At 36.9% G+C, this 25741-nt stretch overlaps 2 protein-coding genes across 4 annotated transcripts in view; both read left to right on the top strand.

Annotated features, from left to right (window-relative positions):
• The window catches only part of LOC131443199 (heparan sulfate glucosamine 3-O-sulfotransferase 5), a 74590-nt gene extending 69585 nt beyond the window's left edge, over nucleotides 1-5005 (top strand). The window contains exons 3-4 of the mRNA XM_058612621.1: nucleotides 1240-1381; nucleotides 2638-5005. Coding sequence (XP_058468604.1) covers nucleotides 1275-1381; nucleotides 2638-3568 — 1038 coding nt within the window. The 5' untranslated portion in view covers nucleotides 1240-1274 and the 3' untranslated portion in view covers nucleotides 3569-5005. The remainder of the gene's footprint in view (nucleotides 1-1239; nucleotides 1382-2637) is intronic.
• Nucleotides 5006-5609: 604 nt separating this feature from the next.
• Nucleotides 5610-16717, top strand: LOC131444222 (histone deacetylase 2). Of its 3 annotated transcripts, none has more exons than XM_058614459.1 (14): nucleotides 5610-5765; nucleotides 7119-7231; nucleotides 7313-7403; nucleotides 9365-9439; nucleotides 10049-10187; nucleotides 10333-10474; nucleotides 10666-10758; nucleotides 12179-12287; nucleotides 12379-12519; nucleotides 13546-13654; nucleotides 14696-14826; nucleotides 14983-15138; nucleotides 15221-15255; nucleotides 16383-16717. In XM_058614459.1, the coding sequence occupies exons 1-13, from the start codon at nucleotides 5711-5713 to the stop codon at nucleotides 15244-15246; spliced, it is 1380 nt and encodes a 459-aa protein (XP_058470442.1). In that variant the 5' UTR covers nucleotides 5610-5710; the 3' UTR covers nucleotides 15247-15255; nucleotides 16383-16717. The 3 variants fall into 3 exon arrangements, with proteins under 3 accessions (XP_058470442.1, XP_058470440.1, XP_058470441.1); XM_058614457.1 differs by having other exon boundaries at nucleotides 7313-7430; XM_058614458.1 differs by lacking the exon at nucleotides 15221-15255 and having other exon boundaries at nucleotides 7313-7430.
• Nucleotides 16718-25741: the final 9024 nt, after the last annotated feature.

Genomic DNA, 25741 nt, shown 5'->3' with positions numbered 1-25741 from the left:
TTTTATGTTTATTTTTATTAGAGTCAAAAGAAAACAACAAAAATAAACACAGAACATTAAGGCTGAGACCAAGAGTTACACATTCTCCTCTGGAGATGGTTTCAAAAAGCTTAAAAGTTTTCATTTTCAATTGTCAGTCTGAAAAAAGAAGCATGGTGTTGTTGGGAGTGTAAATATGGTTTGCCATATTATTATATTATTATATTATTTAATCTTTACTTAACTTGGAATAAAACTCATTCAGATTAAACATCCCTTGCAAGGTTGTCCTGGCCAAGACAGGCAGCAGGTCATATAGGTTAGGTCATGGATACAACCAATACATTCATACAGCACATTCAATACAATGTAAAAAATAATAAAATATAGTTAAGTGCAGTATAAAATCACATAATCTGTATGTTTTCAATAAAAACAAATTAAAGCACATGGCCCAGGCAAAACATCTACAGTCAGATGTTTCTACCTTCAAATCATTTAACAATACTTTAAGACCAAATCCTTAAGTTTCTGACCAGGTAGAGAGAGCCACATATTTAAATGCATTTTCCTTATTCAGAAAACAAGTCAGTGATGCATACATAACATTAGTGATGCATTCTCGATACTCATCCCTATCAGGGGTAAAAAACAAGACATGAATCATATGTGCAGAAAAAAACTGCACATACAAACATCTGCTGCCACCATGGTATTTGGCAATGTTGCACTGATCAATGTCATTTCATGTTACATTATTATTGACTAATAAGTTGACATAGGTCACAGGAGCACACACTCACCAATCGCCAAAATGATCGTAGTCCATCTTTGATCGCAATACCATGACAACAACCATCTTTGACATTCTCATAGTACAACATTTTAGGATCTACAATCAAAGAATGTGTGATGATAGTTTCATCTTTGTCACCTGGAACAGTCCAAAAATGTTTCCACTGAAATTCTTGCAAATGTTTAATTCCACACATTACTCCTTCTTCTTTCAAAGGTCCTCACAACACATTTGCACTTTTGGCTCTAATCAATTCCCAAGTTGTCAGAAAGAAACAAACAAATGAATGTAACAAAGTGGAGGTTGGCAGCCGAGCCTTTTCTCTAAATGGCTTTGCAGCACTTTTCAGGCGCGTGCGAGCGAGGCCTAATCACTTGTAAGACTTGATTGAGTGTGTGTTAATAAACATTAGGCTGTCTCTCCTCCCCTGGTGATTAGTGGTTTATGTGCTCCGCTCTGTGCAGGCTGAAGACGCAGTCCTGAAGATTGATGGAGGGCCATGCTATTCAAACAGCAGGCATTGCTGAGACAGAAGCTCTTCGTACTGGGCAGCCTCGCTATTGGAAGTGTCCTTTATCTCGTGGCCAGGGTTGGGACCTTGGATAGGTGAGTCATCTCTGTCACGTCCTGAGCTATAATACATTTCAAGTACATGTAGCATACTGTTTTGAATTCACACTATATTATAGGGCTGCAATGTAAAACGTGACAGTGTTTCTTCAACATAAACATGACAAAGTTCAAAAATTTGGAGAACTTAAAAAAACAATAGTTAGGGATAGTTGGGCAGCCCATGGACTAGTGGAAAGGGAACTTGGCTTGTAACTGGAGGGCCGAGGGCTGGGATACCTCTAAGCATGTGTGTTTTCTCTGGGTACTCCAGTTTCCTCTGACAGTCCATAGACCTTAGTTTAAACAGAGGCTCATTGACTCCAGTACACAGCAGCTACATTCTCATTGCAAGGCAGAAGTGACTTATACACAATTTTTTCTGGGCTATTTAGACACAGAAATCTGATCGCCTATTCCGATTTTCAAATCAAATCTATGTCATATCAGTGATTTAGAAAGGTCATATATGAGAATGCATCTGCATGCGCTGAGCGTTGATGTCATCGACCTGCACCATGGAAGCCTGGCAAAAAATCAATCAGCAATGGAGGAGAGTGCTGTCCTCTGGAGTTAAATCTCACCCACAAATTTGCCTCAATAGCTTCATTTTCTGAATTCGCCTTACAGGGGATCAATAAACATCTACGGAACACCTAATCTATCTCATCTTAAATATCTCCCGCTTCAACACAGACTGATAAATATGAGGTTTTTCAGTTGTTGAAGACAAATACCAAAAGATATTGGTGCAAATGCGTGCCACTGGAGAGGCAGCAAGGCACTTGCTTGTAGTTAAGCATGTGAACTGTCATCTGTAATGAATCTAATTTGAGTGTCAGCAGGGATAAGATGGATGGATGGAAGTGAACTGTAGTAGTAGTTTAAATGGTTGTTGTCTTCGAAGAAGCTGAATTGGAAACTACAGTATCTGTATAATAATAATAATGAATAAATAAATGAATAAAACAATTGCTGCAGATTTTCCCCCAGTACAAGAAAACGTTTTGGGTTTGACAAACACAACTTGATAATCTAAATAGTGCACATCATAATTTACAGCTAAATGGTGAAATCCCAATGAGACTTTCCTGATTTATGAGTGTTATAATGAATATTAAAAAAATTATCTAATTAAAGTAAGATATTTTATGCAAATAATTATGAAGTTGTTGGGTAAAGAAGACAACTAGAATCTCAGTCCTGAAAATCATTTTTTAAACATTTCTTTCTCTCTGTTTTTCTTGTTTTAGGCTACAGCCCATTTGCCCCATTGAGAACAGACTGACCCCTCCTGAGCCAGAGCAAATCCCACTCCGTACCTTGCAGTTTAAGCGTGGCCTGCTTCATGAATTACGTAAGGGCAATGCCACCAAAGAGCAAATACGCCTGCACAACCTGGTCCAGCAGCTGCCACGTGCCATCATCATTGGTGTGCGCAAGGGCGGCACTCGTGCCCTGCTGGAGATGCTCAACCTACATCCAGCCGTGGTCAAGGCTTCACAGGAGATTCACTTCTTTGACAATGACCAAAACTACGCCCGTGGAATCGACTGGTACAGAGGGAAAATGCCCTTCTCCTTCCCTCATCAGATCACCATTGAGAAGAGCCCCGCCTACTTCATCACAGAGGAAGTCCCTGAGCGCATCTTCAAGATGAACTCCTCCATCAAGCTGCTGATCATCGTCCGTGAGCCCACCACCAGAGCAGTGTCGGACTACACGCAAGTTCTGGAGGGCAAGGAGCGTAAGAACAAGACCTACCACAAGTTTGAGAAGCTGGCCATTGACACCAACACCTGCGAGGTGAACACGAAGTACAAAGCAGTGCGGACCAGCATCTACACCAAACACCTTGAGCGATGGCTCAAGTACTTTCCTGTGAAGCAGTTCCATATCGTGGACGGGGACCGCCTTATCACGGACCCGCTGCCAGAGTTGCAGCTCGTCGAGCGCTTCCTCAACCTACCCTCAAGGATCAGCCAATATAATCTGTACTTCAATGCCACCAGGGGATTTTACTGTCTGCGATTTAACATTGTCTTTAATAAGTGCCTGGCAGGCAGCAAGGGACGCATCCATCCAGAGGTGGACCTATCAGTCGTGACAAAACTGCAGAAGTTCTTTCACCCCTTCAATCAGAAGTTTTACCAGATCACCGGCAGAACATTCAACTGGCCATGAAGAACTTTAAACTTCCATAAAATGAGAATCCTGGATTGGTGTTTTACTAAAACAAAAAATGGCGCTCTATAAGAGCTCAAAAGAAAATAAGAACAGCACTTTGACTGAATATAAACGGATATTTTAAGGTTTTATTAAGTGTGGTTGTTGTGAAGCTGACACGTAGTCAGCACTGCCCATAGTGCAGAGAACCAGTCTGCGACATCAAACTATGTCTCAGGCTCACTTTCGCTGAAAACACGACTGCCTTTCAGTGTTGCCCACTACTTTCAATGGGAAGTAGCTAAAGCTAGTGTGAAAAGCCATAGGTGTAAGATCTACCCTTTCACTTTCACTCTCTTAAAGCAGGAGTGGAACCTTAATTACTGTTGCTGTCCATTACACCAGGCTTTTGTTATTTCTAGATTATTTTGCATCATAAATGTGTATCCTTGTGAACTATATAGCATTCTATATCAAAACAAACACTTTTATTTGTGAACTATCATCATGATGTCATGATGGAATATCAAGATATCATTTTGAGCCTTACTCACCCACCACGACTGAACAGGCTGAACAGCCACTTCTGGACCACACTAGAAGTTAGTTTGCCCCCTTAGGTCATTTTCTAAGTTCTAAATTTGAGGCCCCTGGTTTAGGGGGACATTGGGATTAGGCCCTAGCCTCCATGTCCCAGTCAGTCAGCTCTGACAACCACACTTCAAAAAAAACTGAAATATCCCTTTAGTGCAAGAACAATAGTGTGACCAATATAAAAGGAACTTGATGTAAGTTTGTTTCTACGTGTGTGAAAATGAAATGACATAAGGTGGAATGGTTTGATCTTGCAGATTAATGTGTGTGTCAGTTTTCCCTATTAAGAAAAAACAAGTGCTGAGCTGTGATTAACGAAAGAGATTATTTTTTGTTGAGTATCAAACAATGACATTCATGTTGTTAAGATAAGCTTTAAGTGTGATGATTTCCTTTCATGATAAAAGCCCTTTGAGGACGACAAAATGACAAGTCACAAACAGCTAAATTGTTCTTTTGTTCTCTGTCATGTTTATTTGACCAAAGCTGCATGTGCAATCAAGGATCTTGTAACAGTTTGATGTTTTCTGTTGTTTGCTCATACTTATTTCCACCACAGTTTTGAATTGACTCTGTGATCAGTCCATTGAAAGGTCTCATCCCAAAATCGTCAGTGTAGAACTTTGATTCCAAAGCATTTTAGACTTGAACTTGTGTTTTATTGTAACTATGTTGTTTCTTCTCCAACAGCTCTCTCATTGGTTTACGGGATATCTGGCAAAAAGCCATAGTGAAAAAACAATATCCTCTGATTACTCTTGTCAAACCAACACTTTGTTCTAAGATGAATATTGAAAATCTGTCTCATTCTGTAACATGTGTGTTGTTTCAAAATAAAAAACCTGTACATTTGTCAACTTATTTTTTGTGCGGACATGTTTTGTTACTGAAAGACATAAATGAGAAATTGAATAAAGCACTGACAATTAAGAGTCAGTAGGAGGTTATGTTCTAAGATGTTTCTGTTATCTAAAAATGCATTTAAATAACCACATATTTCAACCAAAGTGTGTATTAGACAAATAAACTGCAAGACCTACAAGACCACTGTTCATGTAAAAAAAAAACCTACACATCCAACTGAATATAAAACAAAAAAAACGATCATGCTGACATCTAGTGTTGTCAGAGCAGTACGTCAAGTGAAATTATTTTAGTTGAGCTCTTTGGAAAGTGAACATTATTATTATTATAATTAGTATTGCTATTATTATTATTATTATTATTATTAATAATAATAATAATAATAATAATATTAGTATTATAATTTTGTGACACCACATTCTGTCACTTCCAATAACAATGTGTAACATAATTCTAATAACATTTATATGATAGTACTTACACATACCTGTGCATTTCCTCACATAGTATTAAAACCTATAAAGCCACGATGTTGAAGCAGCATCATTGGATTGTTTGTATAACAGGCGCCACATTCAGGCCCCGCCCCTCCACAGTAACCCCTCCCACCATAGAGCTCAGCTTGGCTCCTCTATGATGAGACGCTTGAGTCTTTTCCAACCAACTTAAAACAAGAGAAAACAACAGAGTGCTCCTAACATCATGGCCTACACGGCTGCGGGTGGGACGAAGAAGAAGGTCTGCTACTTCTATGACGGTACGGGACACTCAAAGCCGAGGCACGGCTAACGCTAGCCGCTTAGCTGCTGCTGCTGCTGCCGCTGAATGAATGGTGTTTTTTAGCTAACGAGCAGGCAGCGTTAATGAGCGTCGATTAACCGGCCTCCGTGCTGATGCTAAACGTTGTCACGCTGTGTCAACTGGTTTAAAAAGCACGCAAATCAAAGCAAAGATTAACTTTGCACTTTGCGTTCACACACAACTTATATACGTAATAGACGTTAAGAAGTGTGTTAACTACACGTAACTGTGTGACGGCTGTGAAACCACAATTTAAACACACAATACGTATAGTATTGTATCAATAGTGTGTTGCTAATCTTTACTCGCCTTTAATGTAAAGTAAACCAGGTGTTTTCAGATGAATCGGATCTGCATCCTCGTGAGCGTCCCATGTCTGTCACGTGAGCATTTGGAAACGCTTGTTGTGTAAACAGGAAACTGATTCTCTGCTTTGCATGTGTTTGCTTCAGTTTCAGAAAGTAGTGGTGCACAATAATGGATTTTTGGCAGATATCCAATATGCCAATTAGAGCTGAAACAATGAATCAATTATTAATCGATTACTAAATTATTTGACAATTAATCAGTTTTTTTCATGATTAAAACAAGATTTCCAATTGTTTAAGCTTCTTAAATGTGAGTATTTTCTTCATTTCTTTACTCTTGATAACAAATAAATCATTACAAGTTAATAATTTTGGTTTGTGGACAAAATGGTTAGGGTTAGAGAATATTATAATTTCCAGGTTTGACGAACACCAATCAACATTGTTTAAGGTTTTCTGATATTTTATCGACCAAACAATTAATCGATTAATCGAGAAAATAACTAACAGATTAATCGATGATGAACGTAATCGGTAGTTGCAGCTCTAATGCCAATATATCAGGAGTGCTTTAGCCGATATACATTTAGTCTCTTCTGTAGTGAAATTAACAGAGTATTTTAATTACTCCTGTCGCAGCATAAACATAAAAAAAAATAATAGTAGCAGAGGGCGCAAGCATAGACGTCAAGGGGGTAACAGCCTATTCATCCTGCTGTTGTAGTCATTAGTCATATTGGTGGATGTTGTTGTCTTTACCAATATATGATAATACATTATAATAATGCAGCAAAAAGACCTGGGTTCACGACCTGGTCGGAACAACTGCCTTTCTGCCTTTCTGCGTGGAGTTTGGGTTTTCTGTTACCAAACCATTTGTTTTATACTCTCTTTGATTCTCTTGAACACTGTAATTAAAGTTATCACGTCTGTTCACTTTGCACATGGCACATACACATATTAGTGTGTATTGAAGTGTTTCCCTGTTTTTCTTCTTGCAGGTGACGTTGGAAATTATTACTATGGACAGGGGCATCCCATGAAACCACATCGGATCCGGATGACTCACAACCTGCTCTTAAACTATGGACTGTACAAGAAAATGGAAATATATGTATGTTTATTAGCTCACAATATATCGTAAAATAAAGTGTTTGTGCCTGAAAGAACAAGGCTAATAAATGTGTGTTTTCAGAGACCAAACAAAGCCACAGGAGACGACATGACAAAGTACCACAGTGATGACTACATCAAGTTCCTGCGTTCCATACGGCCTGACAACATGTGTGAGTTCAGCAAGCAGATGAAGCGCTGTAAGTAGTTGAAGGCTTTGTGAGGTGTCCTTACGTCGAGTCATTGTCAAACCATAGGTTCACAGTTCAGAGAGACAAATAAAATAAATAAAATATCTTCAAATAAGTCCAAATAAATTCAGATTATAAAAGTAAGTTAAAAAACAATGTAGAAGTTGGAATTAGTGATTGTTGGAATGTATTGTTGGAAAATTGACTGCCAAGTAATGTGCATATGGTTTGATAATAGTGGTGTCACAATCTCGATTGTAAATTGAATAGCGATCAAAACGAAGCCACGATCTTGACCTTTGGGAGCAAAGGTGGAATCGATGATTAAATCGTGCCAGAGGGGAAAAAACGGTGGTGTGGTTGTAGCCATTGTAACATGACTACATGTTACCTCCTCCTGCTAACATCAAGCTGCTGCCAACTAATAGTAACCATGGCAACTGCTTAGTATTTGGGCGACACATTGACAAACTCACTTAGTTAGGGTTAGGGTTGTGTTGGGTTAGTGTGGTAGTAAGAATGTTTGTACTGTAAAAGGTTTGAGCAGAAAATGGTCTCAGATGGCAAAACAGAATTTAGTCACGTTAACATAAGGCTCACACAATAAAATATATACGAAGAATTTACTCATCGCGTTATCTTGCCTTTTCTAAGTAGATACTGAATTTTGTAAACTGCTCACTCTCTCGCTTCAAAGTCCAAAATCTTGTATGGTTAATGAGAGCTGCTGGTCTACTGCTGCCTCAACTGCTAAGTTTATGTTACTGAGGTCAATCCCAACAAAGTAGTTCAAACACCAAAGTCACAAAATAAAACATTTGAACTTACTGATGGAGACAGGAGGTGATCAGCAAAGGGAAAATGACATATATTCTCTATGGAACTTGGTGCAGGAGAGTGAGTTGTTTACAAATGAATACCAGCTTCAGGTCTGAGTCAGAAGAGGCTGTCTAATGGCAAGATAAAGTGGCAAACATCCGCCACAACACACCTGACGTTCATGTGCCTCTTTGTCTCGTGAGGCTGACGACAGGTCAGAACCTCATACTATTCATATTAGAAATATGTTTACTGATTCAGCTGCTTTTGGACTGCAAACAAAAGTTTGTGTCAGATTTGTTAACTGCTTACTCCCCGCAGCAAAGGCCGTTGACAAAAGCAATGATTTTACCTCAGACTCTGCCTCTGTCAGTAAGTTCAACTGTGTTATTTTGTAACGTCGGTGTTTGAAATACGCAACGTTACTGATCAAAGCCCAGGTGGACCACAAACTAAAATGCAGAGCTATTTGAATATTCAATATTCAAACATTTGTATATTCTAAAATCCAGCTCATGAGAGCGAGTGAAAGAAATGCAAGGTTCACAGTGCGTTCAGCTAAAGGGAGCAGCTAACGAGATGCATTCAAGGACCTGGTAAATCATTTACATTTTATCACATGAAGTCCACTAACTAAACGCTTGCTGCCACCAGGCATGGGTCAATTACACAATACCATAATTATCCTGACCCAAAAAAAAAATCAAGATTCACAACGTTATTGCGATGACTGAAAAAAAATAAATGAACAAAACATTTTAGATTTTTAAACTTAAACAGTCACAGTCTTCTGTCGGCATTGATTTAATGCGATGATTATAAGTCATGATGAAAGACGCAGCTCGCCATTGTGGCACATAAAAAAGACTTTATGTTCGCGAGTTAAACAGGATTTTCAAGTCACATTCACGATTATCACAATAATAGAGATCATGTGCGGTTGTACTGTGTCTCGTCTTCCTCTGCGATAGTCTCGTTCATACTGCTGCATTTTATTTTTGAGATTATTGTGACATCACACATGGTGACATCACACAATGCAGCAACCGATCAAAGCACTGGGTTACAGATGTCTTATATTATTATGTGAAATTGTGGATTCTCTCACCATTCTTGTCTTGCAGTCAACGTCGGAGAGGACTGTCCTGTGTTTGATGGGTTGTTTGAGTTCTGCCAACTCTCTGCCGGAGGCTCTGCAGGTCAGTCCCAAAAAACCCATTAGAAAGTAGTCTTGAAAGTAGTCTCTAGAAAGTCTTGCACTGAGTGGTATTCATGTATGTGTAGGTAAGTAACTGCACTACTTATTCCCTGCTGACAAAGTCGTTATTATACTTCTATAATATCATAAGTACTACATTGCAAAACTGACCAGGTTGAGTCACATCCTTTTTTAAAACAGTCCCTATAGATAAAAGTTCTAGTGTTCTCGAGCTCCAGGTGGTGTCACAATAATAGTGTGAAGTAGTGCTGGGCGATTAATCGATTTTAAATCCAAATCGGATTTTTTATTTGGATGATTTAAAAAATAAAAATCTATTTTTTTCTTTAACTTGGGTAAAAACGTCTACTGCTCTCTCTCAGCTTTTTCAGCCCTAAGTGTGAGTAATTTTGGTTAAATACATATTCATTCCAAATATCAGTCACTGGTCTCATTAACTAGTAATAAACTGTATCAGTATCAGCCGGGAAAAAACAACATCAGTCGACCTGTAGTTAGGATCATCTTAACCTGAACGTTTGTTTGTTTGTTTGTTTGTGTGTTTGTTTGTTTGTGTCTTTGTGTGTTTGTGTGTTTGTTTTATGGTCAGCTGGCTCAGTGAAGCTGAACCGACAACAGACCGACATCGTGGTGAACTGGGCTGGAGGACTTCACCACGCAAAGAAATCTGAAGCGTCCGGATTCTGTTACGTCAATGACATCGTGCTGGCCATTCTGGAGCTGCTCAAGTGAGTATCCCAACGACAACGACAGGAAATGAAAGGAATTCACATCCAGATCATAAATATCGCCCAACCTTACCTTTAAGCTTGATGAGATTTTTTGTGTTCCCCAAACCATCTCTGCTATATATGTGTTGTCCATTCCTCTCAGGAACCACCAGAGGGTGCTGTACGTTGATATAGACATCCACCATGGGGATGGAGTGGAGGAGGCCTTCTACACCACAGACAGGGTCATGACTGTGTCTTTCCATAAATATGGGGAGTACTTCCCTGGAACTGGAGACCTTAGGGTGAGTCTCAGCCTTTGTCCTCACTCACTCACCCACAGATCATGATTTATATATGAATACATGAGCGTGGTCTTTGTGGGCTTTTAAATGTTAAGATTTGAGTGTTATATAACAAACTGATGATGAAATGGAAATGGAAATGGAAATGCACTGTTGTCCTGTGCGATGCATCTGACCTTCTCTGTTTGTAGGATATTGGAGCTGGAAAAGGCAAATACTACGCCGTCAACTTCCCTCTGCGGGACGGTATTGATGATGAGTCGTATGAGCAACTCTTCAAGCCTGTGAGTATGACTTTTATAAATAATTAAATATGAGAAAGACGTTGTTTGACAATGCAACGGCAAATATTACTGACTTCTTCAGGATTTACAATTTCATTGTAGATATCTGTCATGAAGACAATCTGTTACATTTGATCATATTGTGACAATAAACATATTCGTTTTACGTTATTTCAAGGTTATGACACGTAAACAATGTAAGTTTATGTGAAATGTGACTTACATGATATCTGTATTGAAATGTAAATGTAAAATGTGTTATTGGATGTTGACAAACAAGTTATGGCTGGGACTGAGAGTACTTACCTCACTAAAGTCAAGGCATTGCAATTATAGTATAGATTAATATTCATGTTTCAAAGAATAAATCAATTGAGATTCTATGAAAATATTGAGGAGGATCTCATCTAACATATCAGACAGACGAGCCTTTTTTTTCTGTCACTGCTCCGTCTCCAGCCCAGTTTCCCTTCTGCTCAAAGAGACTTTAAAGCATTTAATATGTGCTGTTCCACCGTGTCCTCACATCTTGTTGGAGCCGTTTTATTGGTGTTCCAAACTGATCTTGGACAGACTCTAAGTGGGGATAGACAGACGCGTGCTGGTCCCAGTTTTCGCATGCATCATCACAACATCCTGTTTCAGTCGCGTTGTTTCGGTCTTAAGTCTTAAGCAGAACCGAAAATGCCTTTTTTTGGACATTTTTGTGGGCTGAGTTTTCGGTGCATCACTACAAAGCAACATAATCTGTGTTTTTTGACAGTCAAGACAAAGGATCGTAACTTCCAGTCATTGTCAATAAGTTGTGCCGTGACACCCAGGAAGTATAAAACTTTTGTTTTATAGATGGTTCCGTTGGTCAGATCCTTAAAATGAAACCTTCCGCCCAACAATCCCTCACCTCTCTCCACTTTCAGCTACTCTCTCTGTCTCTCCCATCTGACTGAGTTTCACACGGATAACTTCCGGCTTTCATTTCAGAGGTCAGCGCGCACAAGAAGTAAACAAACTTGTGTTAATGGGAGAGAGGAGCATATTTCATGTTTGAAAAGAGGCAGGTGAAATAAGAACTTTTTAAATCCTACCCCTTGAACTGTATAATATTCTGTCTTGGACTCTATATTATTATTATTATTATTATGCTGATTTTTGTATTATTATATTATTATTATTATTACAAATCAGATGGAAGCAATTAACATAGTTTCGATATCATAGTTCATAAAACACGTTTTGACTGAAAACATACCAACCTCAACGTTTGGATATTTTTTTTACTTGAAAAAAAGAACAAATGATGAATCCACCACGTTTTTCACAGCTGACACAAAATAAACAGTTAAAAGCTACATATACTGTAAGTGTACATTAGTATTTTTGACCACTACGTGAGTGTGAGTCCTCTGCTGTGAACCTCCAGGTGATGGCAAAGGTGATGGAGATGTACCAGCCCAGTGCTGTGGTGCTTCAGTGTGGTGCTGACTCTCTCTCAGGAGACCGCCTTGGCTGCTTTAACCTCACTATTCGGGGTATGGACACACTGACATGAGTGTGAAACATTGAATGCATCACCTGCCGTGTTATCTGACAGTGTTGCATTGTGTTTGTTGGTTGACCCAGGACACGCCCGGTGTGTGGAGTACATAAAGTCCTTCAACCTGCCACTGCTCATGCTCGGTGGGGGAGGATATACGATCCGTAATGTGGCCCGCTGCTGGACCTATGAAACAGCTGTGGCTCTGGACACGGAAATCCCTGACGGTGCGTCTCTTATCAATGAAATGAAGGTTGATGTTCATGTTTGAGCCTTTTTTAAAGCCACTGTAGAGATCTTTAGTCCGACAGCTGTCACTGATGTCGAGTGTTTGCTCTGCAACATTGTTTTCTGGGGTCTGATAGAAAAATGCCTCTGTTTGCACACAGCTCAATGTCCATATGCAAGCTGACCAAAAGTATATTTATTACTAAGGCATTCTTATGTCATATGCAATTATGTAATTGACTGTGTTGCAAATCCCTTTAGTTTTTGCAGTTCAAAATCAGTGGATTTTGCACAGAATGTATAGAGTTTGTATAAAAACAAACTAGATAGTGACTGTATGTTCAGTGCTGTTGCTGACTAAATTCATTTTAAACTATGAAAAAGCAATAAAGGTACAGTACTTAATTTGATATCTGATATTCACAAAACCAGACTGGTTCTGTTTATTGAATACTAGAGAGAAGAGTTTGTAAATTCCAGACATGGAGGGGAAAAAAACACCACTTCTGCGTCATCTACAAGTGTGTTGAGCTTAGAGGAGCAGCTTCAAGATGCATTCAGGAAATCTCTTAAATTTGGGCACTTCTGCTGCTGCCACTTTTATTTGCATTCTTTGAATAATTGAATACTCATGCCCATCCAGTTTTGACAAGTACCTCACTTCTGGAAAGGGTCAGCCTGCCTGCTACCTTTCCTTACAGGTTGCTTAGTCAGCACTCTGTCCACTGAGCGCGTGCAACATAAAGAGTAGGGATATAATCACAGGCTGTTGAATGGACCAGCGGTCTTCTTAATGGAATTTCAGGACATTAACTGAACTCCCTCCACCGTTTCATTTCATCCTCCCTTCAGTCAGGATCACAGTAGATTATAAAGCTTCAGTAAATCATATTAACTGGTTTGTTCATTCCAGACCACCGGTCATTGGAGGCTTTATCTGCGGCATATTTCACCTCCTACAGTTGTGTGTGTTGGCTCACTTCCTGCTGTGGACTCACTTTTGTCACTGGTTCTTTCTGTTGCAGAATTGCCCTACAATGACTACTTTGAATATTTTAGCCCTAACTTCAAGCTGCACATCAGCCCCTCCAACATGACCAACCAGAACACACGGGAGTACACGGACAAGATCAAGTATGTCATTGTAGTAGTGGTTATGCAAATTGTTGTGGTTATAAGGATTCTGACTTTCACAAAGGTTTTAGATGAGTGCAAAATTAAAAATACATATATTATAAGATTGTTCAAACCAAATTCAGTATTAAATAAGGTCAAATACTTGTTAACATAAGACATTTAATGTTTCTAATCAGGATTAATTGAATAACACATCATAGGAAACAAATACAGGTTACTTATTTTTCATTAGTCATAGTAGAAAGAAAAAAAACAAGCAATTATTTATAGTCGAGGAGGAGGAGGTAATGTTGGTCGAGAAACCTGCACGCTCTAACTAAGATAGTATGTGTGCTTTATAGCGAGGGATGTCACGATTATAGATTATACAATTATTGTCAGAGAATGAATCACGATATTATGATTATCACGATTATTATGAGTTAATTGATTTCACAACACTATGAATGTGTAAAATCACACGAACACTGCTTATAGGTCTTAAAGTTTCATTTATCTTTTGATGCTAACATAACAAAATAATGTAGAAACAAAGTAAAGTTACCAAAAATTACAAGAAATATGATAATAATCCCAAAATAAAAATCACCACTATTATAAAGCACCAATTATTAATCCCCCAGGGGAAATGTTTCAATTATTTAACTCATCAATTGTCATGTATACCTAATTTTTAAGTTTATTTTAATCCTTTTAATAATGTATGTATTTTTATGTGGCCAGATATGAAACGTATCTATTATTGTGGTTTGTTTATTAAATGTTTAAATTACGACACAAATCATTTTGTAATAAATGAAACGAACATCACATTACGTATGACGTAACGTATATATGTATATGTATAAATATATGTATGTATATATATATATATATATATATATATGTACATATACATGTATATTTATTTAGTCCAAAAACTTGGGGATAAGGTAAGGCGGTAGAAGATGGATGGATGGATATTGTCATTTGACGGTCAGTGATTGAAACTGCAGCAGTGACCTGAATGCATTGGTGTGTGTGTCTCTCACTGTTCAGACAGCGGCTGTTTGAGAACCTGCGGATGCTTCCACATGCCCCCGGTGTTCAGATGCTGGCCATCCCAGAGGACGCTGTCCCAGACGACACCGTGGACGAGGACATGGACGACCCTGACAAACGCTTGTCCAGTAAGACGGACTTTCATTTTTTCACTCAGTAAATATGACACATGTTGATAATCAGACCTTTGGCCTGTGGTGATGTGATGGGACCTGACCTGGATGCAGGCTCCATGGTGCCACCTGCCACATGGTTAACTGGTGTGTGTTGTTGTGTGGTTGCAGTCCGTGCCACAGATAAGAGGATAGCCTGTGATGAGGAGTTCTCCGACTCCGAGGACGAGGGCGAAGGTGGCAGGAGGAACGTGTCCAGTCCCAAGAAGGGAATGAAAAGACCCAGAGTCGATGACGAGAGGAAGGAAACAGAAGAGAAGAAATCTGGTGAGTGGATGTTTATACAAAAACAAATGTTTTTAGACTGGAATTATAGTACGTTACATATTTATTCTTCTCCCATTCACAGAGATAAAAGAGGAAGAGAAAACCTGACTCTGAAAGGTGACGACACCATCTGTGTTTATATATGTTCAACAACTATTCTTTAATCACAGTTGTTTTTTCTCTGCTGTTGTGTTTTAGTTTAGTTTGAGTTTAATGCTCACGCCTGACTGGCCTGGAGCGCCTCCACTGCTCACAGTTTTAATTATGTTGTAGATTTAATTAAAAATGTCATTTTCCTCACTCTGCAGAAATGTTCTCAAACTCTTTCAGCCAGAATAATTAGACTGATGCAAACAAAAGAGGCTTCACAATTCTCTGTTGCACTAAAAGCCTGTTTTTCAAAAGCGAGCACTAACTTTTTGTGAGAATTTGACTCTGATTCCAAAGCAGATCTTTTTGGTAAATACAAGTAAATGTAACAACAGTCCTGGTCTAATGTGAGTCATTTTATGACCCCAGCGGTCTGACCGATCACACGTGTCACTCCCTGTCCGACTCACGATGGAACACAGTGAGGAAAATAAATAATCAAATAAATGATGGCTGAGTTCCATTTAGCTTCCCCACTTTTAGGGTCTTACTTACTTACTGGACAAAGCCATTGTCAGGGTTCCCACACCTTGATTGGCACCAAATTCAGGGACTTTCCAGGACCAATTTCTCCAAATTCAAGGACGAAATGTGCTGTAACAGCTTAAGATGAGAGGGCAACTTATAAGAGCCACTTCGCCCATGGCGTCCACTTTTATTGTCCTTGGAATTTGTATTTCCCAGGCATCGCGTCGTCATTTGCTCTCTTTTGCTTAACGTCACTCGCTCGTTGTTCTGCGTCAACGGCAGAGAGACATCAAGCAATGCAGGGTGTGAAACAGTAGGTGGCGTCGTAACAAACAAGGGAGACATTTACCTAAATATCAACTTCACTTCTTTCTTGCACAAAATTCAAGTACTTTCAATGACCCATGTCTATTCAGGGCTATTTTCACAAGCTTTCAAGGATTGCAATGACCCATGGGAACCAGCACCACCTGTGAATCTCCTGCTAAAACTTGTCAAAATGGCCCCCGTTGGTATTTTGCTGTGCTTTAAATTCTCCCCATCATGCATTGCACCTTTTTTTTTCTTTCTTTTTTTTATTAGTAAAATTCACATGAACTCACCCATGTCATTTGTGTTGCACACAGTGTGAAGACGGAGGAGATGAGCAGCGTCTAAATTTGCTCTTCCACCATGAATTGCTTCATCCGTCCTCCAGGATCTTACCCTGCCGTTCATCACCATCAGAAGCATTCTATTTATTATGACTTTGTAAATCTCCAGTGGATGTCCTCAGTCCACCACCTGAATGTGACACACCTCGTCCATGAACACTCAAATGTGCTTAATCTTCTGAAGGAAGCTCTTGTTGTTTTTAAAGAAGCTGTGGGTTTTCTGAAGATCGGCCCACAATGGCTTCATGTTTAAATGTTTGATATTTTTGCATTTGTTAATAAAACTTTTTTATACAGATCTTCTTAAATGTATGTGTGTGTGTGACTCTTGTGACCTGAGATGTGTGTAATGGAATTGTACAGCCACATGGGGGAGCTCTGAACCAAGAGATGGCATCTAAAAGGAGCAACGTTACAGACTCAAACAGGATAGAAGTTTTTACAAGAATAAATTACAAAGAAGAACAAGGTTGAACAGAATTCCTATGTTTCTGTGAACCTTTTCAAACAAGTCAAACTGATAATTGTCCCCTAATCATTTTTGAAATGTCAGCAAAGTTTCCCTCATAACGACCACAGAAGTTTAAAATGGTCTGATTGTTGAATGTTAGTCTGTGGATTCATGATCCAGTCATCATGATGATGTTGGAACACAGAGTAAACGACCCGTGCTGTGGGTCACCATGGTCATACATGATTACTCTATCGCTTATCCGTTCATCGGCGAGTGGTTTGATCCATATATTGTTCTGAAACAAAATGGGTTGCAGTCATAGACGAGTAGAGAAGCTAAAACTTAAATGTGATTATTGATCAGTTGTTTAATGCATCGTTGCAGCACTAGTTTGACTGTATATTGATTTCCATGTTACAGGATAAATGTTAAGGTCAGTGGAACCCTGACTTTTCACCTGGTTTTTACTCGTTGATAAAACAGTGAGGGAAAATAAAGAGTATAAAATCACACAGTGGCTATCCCTGTTGCTTCACAGCAAGAAGGTTGCCAGTTAGAATACCAGTTAGACAGACCAGAATACCCAGGTTTTCTTCAATTTAATGAATCATCCACCCGCAATATCACTATAGTTAACCTGTGTATATTTCCATAACTATGGCTATGCCAATGCATGAATGAAAAACATTCAGATCTCGTGTGAACCACTGTTGATGTCACTGGCCTTTTCATTGACGTCAGGGACACTTCAAAGTTTTATGTTTGACCATTTGCACATTCCTGAATTATTTGTGTCACTGTTGTTGGTGAAGAATAAGATGTAATTAGTGCCTGCTGCTGCAAGGCATACTAGTCAGAATGCCATAGAGTTCTGACTAGTATGTCATCCAAAAACGGTCAAAAAAGTCATAGTTTAGTATGTCGTCCAAAATTTAACAAAAATGTCATAGTTTAGTATGTCGTCCAAAATCGGTCAAAAACGTCATAGTATAGTATGTCGTTCAAAATTGGTCAAAAAAATCATAGTATAGTATGTCGTCCAAAATTGGTCAAAAAAGTCATAGTATAGTATGTCGTCCAAAATTGGTCAAAAAAAATCATAGTATAGTATGTCGTCCAAAATTGGTCAAAAAATCATAGTATAGTATGTCGTTCAAAATCACCTAAAAAAGTCATAGAATAGTATGTCGTCCTAAATCACCGAAAAAAGTCATAGTACAGTTTATCGTCCAAAATCGGTCAAAAAAGTCATAGTTTAGTATGTTGTCCAAAATTAGACAAAAATGTCATAGTTTAGTATCTCGTCCAAAATGTAACAAAAATGTCATAGTTTAGTATGTCGTCCAAAATGTGACAAAAATGTCATAGTTTAGTATGTCGTCCGAAATTTGACAAAAATGTCATAGTTTGGTATGTCGTCCAAAATGTAACAAAACTGTCATACTTTAGTATGTCGTCCAAAATGTGACAAAAATGTCATAGTTTAGTATGTCCTCCAAAATATGACAAAAATGTCATAGTTTAATATGTCGTCCGAAATTTGAGAAAAATGTCATAGTTTAGTATGTCGTCCGAAATGTGACAAAAATGTCATAGTTTAGTATGTCGTCCGAAATTTGAGAAAAATGTCATAGTTTAGTATGTCGTCCAAAATGTGACAAAAATGTCATAGTTTAGTATGTCGTCCGAAATTTGAGAAAATGTCATAGTTTAGTATGTCGTCCAAAATGTGACAAAAATGTCATAGTTTAATATGTCGTCCGAAATTTGAGAAAAATGTCATAGTTTAATGTCGTCCGAAATTTGACAAAAATGTCATAGTTTAGTATGTCGTCCGAAATGTGACAAAAATGTCAAAGTTTAGTATGTCGTCCGAAATGTGACAAAAATGTCATAGTTTAGAATGTCGTCCGAAATGTGACAAAAATGTCATAGTTTAGTATGTCGTCCGAAATGTGACAAAAATGTCATAGTTTAGTATGTCGTCCGAAATGTGACAAAAATGTCATAGTTTAGTATGTCGTCCAAAATGTGACAAAAATGTCAAAGTTTAATGTCGTCCGAAATTTGACAAAAATGTCAAAGTTTAATATGTCGTCCGAAATTTGAGAAAAATGTCGTAGTTTAGTATGTCGTCCAAAATGTGACAAAAATGTCATAGTTTAGTATGTCGTCCAAAATGTGACAAAAATGTCATAGTTTAGTATGTCGTCCAAAATGTGACAAAAATGTCAAAGTTTAATATGTCGTCCGAAATTTGAGAAAAATGTCGTAGTTTAGTATGTCGTCCAAAATGTGACAAAAATGTCAAAGTTTAGTATGTCGTCCGAAATTTGACAAAAATGTCATAGTTTAGTATGTCGTCCAAAATGTGACAAAAATGTCAAAGTTTAATATGTCGTCCGAAATTTGAGAAAAATGTCATAGTTTAGGATGTCGTCCAAAATTTGACAAAAATGTCATAGTTTAGTATGTCGTCCGAAATGTGACAAAAATGTCATAGTTTAGTATGTCGTCCGAAATGTGACAAAAATGTCATAGTTTAGTATGTCGTCCGAAATATAACAAAAATGTCATAGTTTAGTATCTCGTCCAAAATGTAACAAAAATGTCATAGTTTAGTATGTCGTCCAAAATGTGACAAAAATGTCATAGTTTAGTATGTCGTCCAAAATTTGACAAAAATGTCATAGTTTGGTATGTCGTCCGAAATGTGACAAAAATGTCATAGTTTAGTATGTCGTCCAAAATGTGACAAAAATGTCAAAGTTTAGTATGTCGTCCGAAATGTGACAAAAATGTCATAGTTTAGTATGTCGTCCGAAATGTGACAAAAATGTCAAAGTTTATTATGTCGTCCGAAATTTGAGAAAAATGTCGTAGTTTAGTATGTCGTCCGAAATGTGACAAAAATGTCATAGTTTAGTATGTCGTCCGAAATGTGACAAAAATGTCATAGTTTAGTATGTCGTCCAAAATGTGACAAAAATGTCATAGTTTAGTATGTCCTCCAAAATATGACAAAAATGTCATAGTTTAATATGTCGTCCGAAATTTGAGAAAAATGTCATAGTTTAGTATGTCGTCCGAAATGTGAGAAAAATGTCATAGTTTAGTATGTCGTCCGAAATTTGAGAAAAATGTCATAGTTTAGTATGTCGTCCAAAATGTGACAAAAATGTCATAGTTTAGTATGTCGTCCGAAATTTGAGAAAATGTCATAGTTTAGTATGTCGTCCAAAATGTGACAAAAATGTCATAGTTTAATATGTCGTCCGAAATTTGAGAAAAATGTCATAGTTTAATGTCGTCCGAAATTTGACAAAAATGTCATAGTTTAGTATGTCGTCCGAAATGTGACAAAAATGTCAAAGTTTAGTATGTCGTCCGAAATGTGACAAAAATGTCATAGTTTAGAATGTCGTCCGAAATGTGACAAAAATGTCATAGTTTAGTATGTCGTCCGAAATGTGACAAAAATGTCATAGTTTAGTATGTCGTCCGAAATGTGACAAAAATGTCATAGTTTAGTATGTCGTCCAAAATGTGACAAAAATGTCAAAGTTTAATGTCGTCCGAAATTTGACAAAAATGTCAAAGTTTAATATGTCGTCCGAAATTTGAGAAAAATGTCGTAGTTTAGTATGTCGTCCAAAATGTGACAAAAATGTCATAGTTTAGTATGTCGTCCAAAATGTGACAAAAATGTCATAGTTTAGTATGTCGTCCAAAATGTGACAAAAATGTCAAAGTTTAATATGTCGTCCGAAATTTGAGAAAAATGTCGTAGTTTAGTATGTCGTCCAAAATGTGACAAAAATGTCAAAGTTTAGTATGTCGTCCGAAATTTGACAAAAATGTCATAGTTTAGTATGTCGTCCAAAATGTGACAAAAATGTCAAAGTTTAATATGTCGTCCGAAATTTGAGAAAAATGTCATAGTTTAGGATGTCGTCCAAAATTTGACAAAAATGTCATAGTTTAGTATGTCGTCCGAAATGTGACAAAAATGTCATAGTTTAGTATGTCGTCCGAAATGTGACAAAAATGTCATAGTTTAGTATGTCGTCCGAAATATAACAAAAATGTCATAGTTTAGTATCTCGTCCAAAATGTAACAAAAATGTCATAGTTTAGTATGTCGTCCAAAATGTGACAAAAATGTCATAGTTTAGTATGTCGTCCAAAATTTGACAAAAATGTCATAGTTTGGTATGTCGTCCGAAATGTGACAAAAATGTCATAGTTTAGTATGTCGTCCAAAATGTGACAAAAATGTCAAAGTTTAGTATGTCGTCCGAAATGTGACAAAAATGTCATAGTTTAGTATGTCGTCCGAAATGTGACAAAAATGTCAAAGTTTATTATGTCGTCCGAAATTTGAGAAAAATGTCGTAGTTTAGTATGTCGTCCGAAATGTGACAAAAATGTCATAGTTTAGTATGTCGTCCGAAATGTGACAAAAATGTCATAGTTTAGTATGTCGTCAGAAATGTGACAAAAATGTCATAGTTTAGTATGTCGTCCGAAATGTGACAAAAATGTCATAGTTTAATATGTCGTCCGAAATTTGAGAAAAATGTCATAGTTTAGTATGTCGTCCGAAATGTGACAAAAATGTCATAGTTTAGTATGTCGTCCAAAATGTGACAAAAATGTCATAGTTTAGTATGTCGTCCAAAATGTGACAAAAATGTCATAGTTTAGTATGTCGTCAGAAATGTGACAAAAATGTCATAGTTTAGTATGCCGTCCGAAATGTGACAAAAATGTCATAGTTTAATATGTCGTCCGAAATTTGAGAAAAATGTCATAGTTTAGTATGTCGTCCGAAATGTGACAAAAATGTCATAGTTTAGTATGTCGTCCGAAATGTGACAAAAATGTCATAGTTTAGTATGTCGTCCGAAATGTGACAAAAATGTCATAGTTTAGTATGTCGTCCAAAATGTGACAAAAATGTCAAAGTTTAATGTCGTCCGAAATTTGACAAAAATGTCAAAGTTTAATATGTCGTCCGAAATTTGAGAAAAATGTCGTACTTTAGTATGTCGTCCAAAATGTGACAAAAATGTCATAGTTTAGTATGTCGTCCGAAATGTGACAAAAATGTCATAGTTTAGTATGTCGTCCGAAATGTGACAAAAATGTCATAGTTTAGTATGTCGTCCAAAATGTGACAAAAATGTCATAGTTTAGTATGTCGTCCAAAATGTGACAAAAATGTCAAAGTTTAATATGTCGTCCGAAATTTGAGAAAAATGTCGTAGTTTAGTATGTCGTCCAAAATGTGACAAAAATGTCAAAGTTTAGTATGTCGTCCGAAATTTGACAAAAATGTCATAGTTTAGTATGTCGTCCAAAATGTGACAAAAATGTCAAAGTTTAATATGTTGTCCGAAATTTGAGAAAAATGTCATAGTTTAGGATGTCGTCCAAAATTTGACAAAAATGTCATAGTTTAGTATGTCGTCCGAAATGTGACAAAAATGTCATAGTTTAGTATGTCGTCCGAAATGTGACAAAAATGTCATAGTTTAGTATGTCGTCCGAAATATAACAAAAATGTCATAGTTTAGTATCTCGTCCAAAATGTAACAAAAATGTCATAGTTTAGTATGTCGTCCGAAATTTGACAAAAATGTCATAGTTTGGTATGTCGTCCGAAATGTGACAAAAATGTCATAGTTTAGTATGTCGTCCAAAATGTGACAAAAATGTCAAAGTTTAGTATGTCGTCCGAAATGTGACAAAAATGTCATAGTTTAGTATGTCGTCCAAAATGTGACAAAAATGTCAAAGTTTAATGTCTTCCGAAATTTGAGAAAAATGTCGTAGTTTAGTATGTCGCCCGAAATGTAACAAAAATGTCATAGTTTAGAATGTCGTCCGAAATATGAAAAAAATGTCATAGTTTAGTATGTCGTCCGAAATGTGACAAAAATTTCATAGTTTGGTATGTCGTCCGAAATGTGACAAAAATGTCATAGTTTAGTATGTCGTCCAAAATGTGACAAAAATGTCATAGTTTAGTATCTCGTCCAAAATGTAACAAAAATGTCAAAGTTTAATATGTCGTCCAAAATGTGACAAAAATGTCATAGTTTAGTATGTCGTCCGAAATGTGACAAAAATGTCATAGTTTAATATGTTGTCCGAAATTTGAGAAAAATGTCATAGTTTAGTATGTCGTCCGAAATGTGACAAAAATGTCATAGTTTAGTATGTCGTCCAAAATGTGACAAAAATGTCATAGTTTAGTATGTCGTGCAAAATGTGACAAAAATGTCATAGTTTAGTATGTCGTCCAAAATTTGACAAAAATGTCATAGTTTGGTATGTCGTCCGAAATGTGACAAAAATGTCATAGTTTAGTATGTCGTCCAAAATGTGACAAAAATGTCAAAGTTTAGTATGTCGTCCGAAATGTGACAAAAATGTCATAGTTTAGTATGTCGTCCGAAATGTGACAAAAATGTCAAAGTTTATTATGTCGTCCGAAATTTGAGAAAAATGTCGTAGTTTAGTATGTCGTCCGAAATGTGACAAAAATGTCATAGTTTAGTATGTCGTCCGAAATGTGACAAAAATGTCATAGTTTAGTATGTCGTCCGAAATGTGACAAAAATGTCATAGTTTAGTATGTCGTCCAAAATGTGACAAAAATGTCATAGTTTAGTATGTCGTCCAAAATGTGACAAAAATGTCATAGTTTAGTATGTCGTCCGAAATGTGACAAAAATGTCATAGTTTAGTATGTCGTCCGAAATGTGACAAAAATGTCATAGTTTAGTATGTCGTCCGAAATATAACAAAAATGTCATAGTTTAGTATCTCGTCCAAAATGTAACAAAAATGTCATAGTTTAGTATGTCGTCCGAAATTTGACAAAAATGTCATAGTTTGGTATGTCGTCCGAAATGTGACAAAAATGTCATAGTTTAGTATGTCGTCCAAAATGTGACAAAAATGTCAAAGTTTAGTATGTCGTCCGAAATGTGACAAAAATGTCATAGTTTAGTATGTCGTCCGAAATGTGACAAAAATGTCATAGTTAAGTATGTCGTCCGAAATGTGACAAAAATGTCATAGTTTAGTATGTCGTCCAAAATGTGACAAAAATGTCATAGTTTAGTATGTCGTCCGAAATATGACAAAAATGTCATATTTCGTCCGAAATTTGAGAAAAATGTCATAGTTTAGTATGTCGTCCGAAATGTGAAAAAAATTTCATAGTTTAGTATGTCGTCCAAAATGTGACAAAAATGTCATAGTTTAGTATGTCGTCAGAAATGTGACAAAAATGTCATAGTTTAGTATGTCGTCCGAAATGTGACAAAAATGTCATAGTTTAATATGTTGTCCGAAATTTGAGAAAAATGTCATAGTTTAGTATGTCGTCCGAAATGTGACAAAAATGTCAAAGTTTAATATGTCGTCCGAAATTTGAGAAAAATGTCATAGTTTAGGATGTCGTCCAAAATTTGACAAAAATGTCATAGTTAAGTATGTCGTCCGAAATGTGACAAAAATGTCATAGTTTAGTATGTCGTCCGAAATGTGACAAAAATGTCATAGTTTAGTATGTCGTCCAAAATATAACAAAAATGTCATAGTTTAGTATCTCGTCCGAAATGTGACAAAAATGTCATAGTTTAGTATGTCGTCAGAAATGTGACAAAAATGTCATAGTTTAGTATGTCGTCCGAAATGTGACAAAAATGTCATAGTTTAATATGTCGTCCGAAATTTGAGAAAAATGTCATAGTTTAGTATGTCGTCCGAAATGTGACAAAAATGTCATAGTTTAGTATGTCGTCCAAAATGTGACAAAAATGTCATAGTTTAGTATGTCGTCCAAAATGTGACAAAAATGTCATAGTTTAGTATGTCGTCCAAAATGTGACAAAAATGTCATAGTTTAGTATGTCGTCCAAAATGTGACAAAAATGTCATAGTTTATTATGCCGTCCAAAATGTGACAAAAATGTCATAGTTAAATAAGTCGTCCGAAATTTGAGAAAAATGTCATAGTTTAGGATGTCGTCCAAAATGTGACAAAAATGTCATAGTTTAGGATGTCGTCCAAAATGTGACAAAAATGTCATAGTTTATTATGCCGTCCAAAATGTGACAAAAATGTCATAGTTAAATAAGTCGTCCGAAATTTGAGAAAAATGTCATAGTTTAGGATGTCGTCCAAAATGTGACAAAAATGTCATAGTTTAGTATGTCGTCCAAATGTGACAAAAATTTCATAGTTTGGTATGTCGTCCGAAATGTGACAAAAATGTCATAGTTTAGTATGTCGTCCAAAATGTGACAAAAATGTCATAGTTTTATATGTCGTCCGAAATGTAACAAAAATGTCATAGTTTAGTATGTCGTCCGAAATGTGACAAAAATGTCATAGTTTAATAAGTCGTCCGAAATTTGACAAAAATGTCAAAGTTGAATATGTCGTCCGAAATTTGAGAAAAATGTCATAGTTTAGTATGTCGTCCAAAATGTGACAAAAATGTCATAGTTCAAGTATGTCGTCCGAAATGTGACAAAAATGTCATAGTTTAGTATGTCGCCCGAAATGTAACAAAATGTCATAGTTTAGTATGTCGTCCGAATTTGACAAAAATGTCATAGTTTAGTATGTCGTCCAAAATGTGACAAAAATGTCATAGTTCAAGTATGTCGTCCGAAATGTGACAAAAATGTCATAGTTTAGTATGTCACCCGAAATGTAACAAAATGTCATAGTTTAGTATGTCGTCCGAATTTGACAAAAATGTCATAGTTTAGTATGTCGTCCGAATTTGACAAAAATGTCACAGTTTAGTATGTGGTCCGAAATTTGACAAAAATGTCATAGTTTATTTAGTAT

Source organism: Solea solea, chromosome 17 (assembly GCF_958295425.1).
Source record: "Solea solea chromosome 17, fSolSol10.1, whole genome shotgun sequence".
NCBI lineage: Eukaryota > Metazoa > Chordata > Actinopteri > Pleuronectiformes > Soleidae > Solea > Solea solea.
Note: the sequence above shows the minus strand (reverse complement) of the source record. Positions and strands in the feature narration are given on the sequence as shown.

Bases quoted from the DNA above. Each gene is read 5' to 3' on its own strand.
- LOC131444222 (XM_058614457.1), top strand. From the start codon at position 5,711: ATGGCCTACACGGCTGCGGGTGGGACGAAGAAGAAGGTCTGCTACTTC. The intron at 5,766-7,118 runs GTACGGGACACT...TTCTTCTTGCAG, and splicing joins GGTCTGCTACTTCTATGACG to GTGACGTTGGAAATTATTAC. The intron at 9,440-10,048 runs GTCAGTCCCAAA...TTTTATGGTCAG, and splicing joins CTCTGCCGGAGGCTCTGCAG to CTGGCTCAGTGAAGCTGAAC.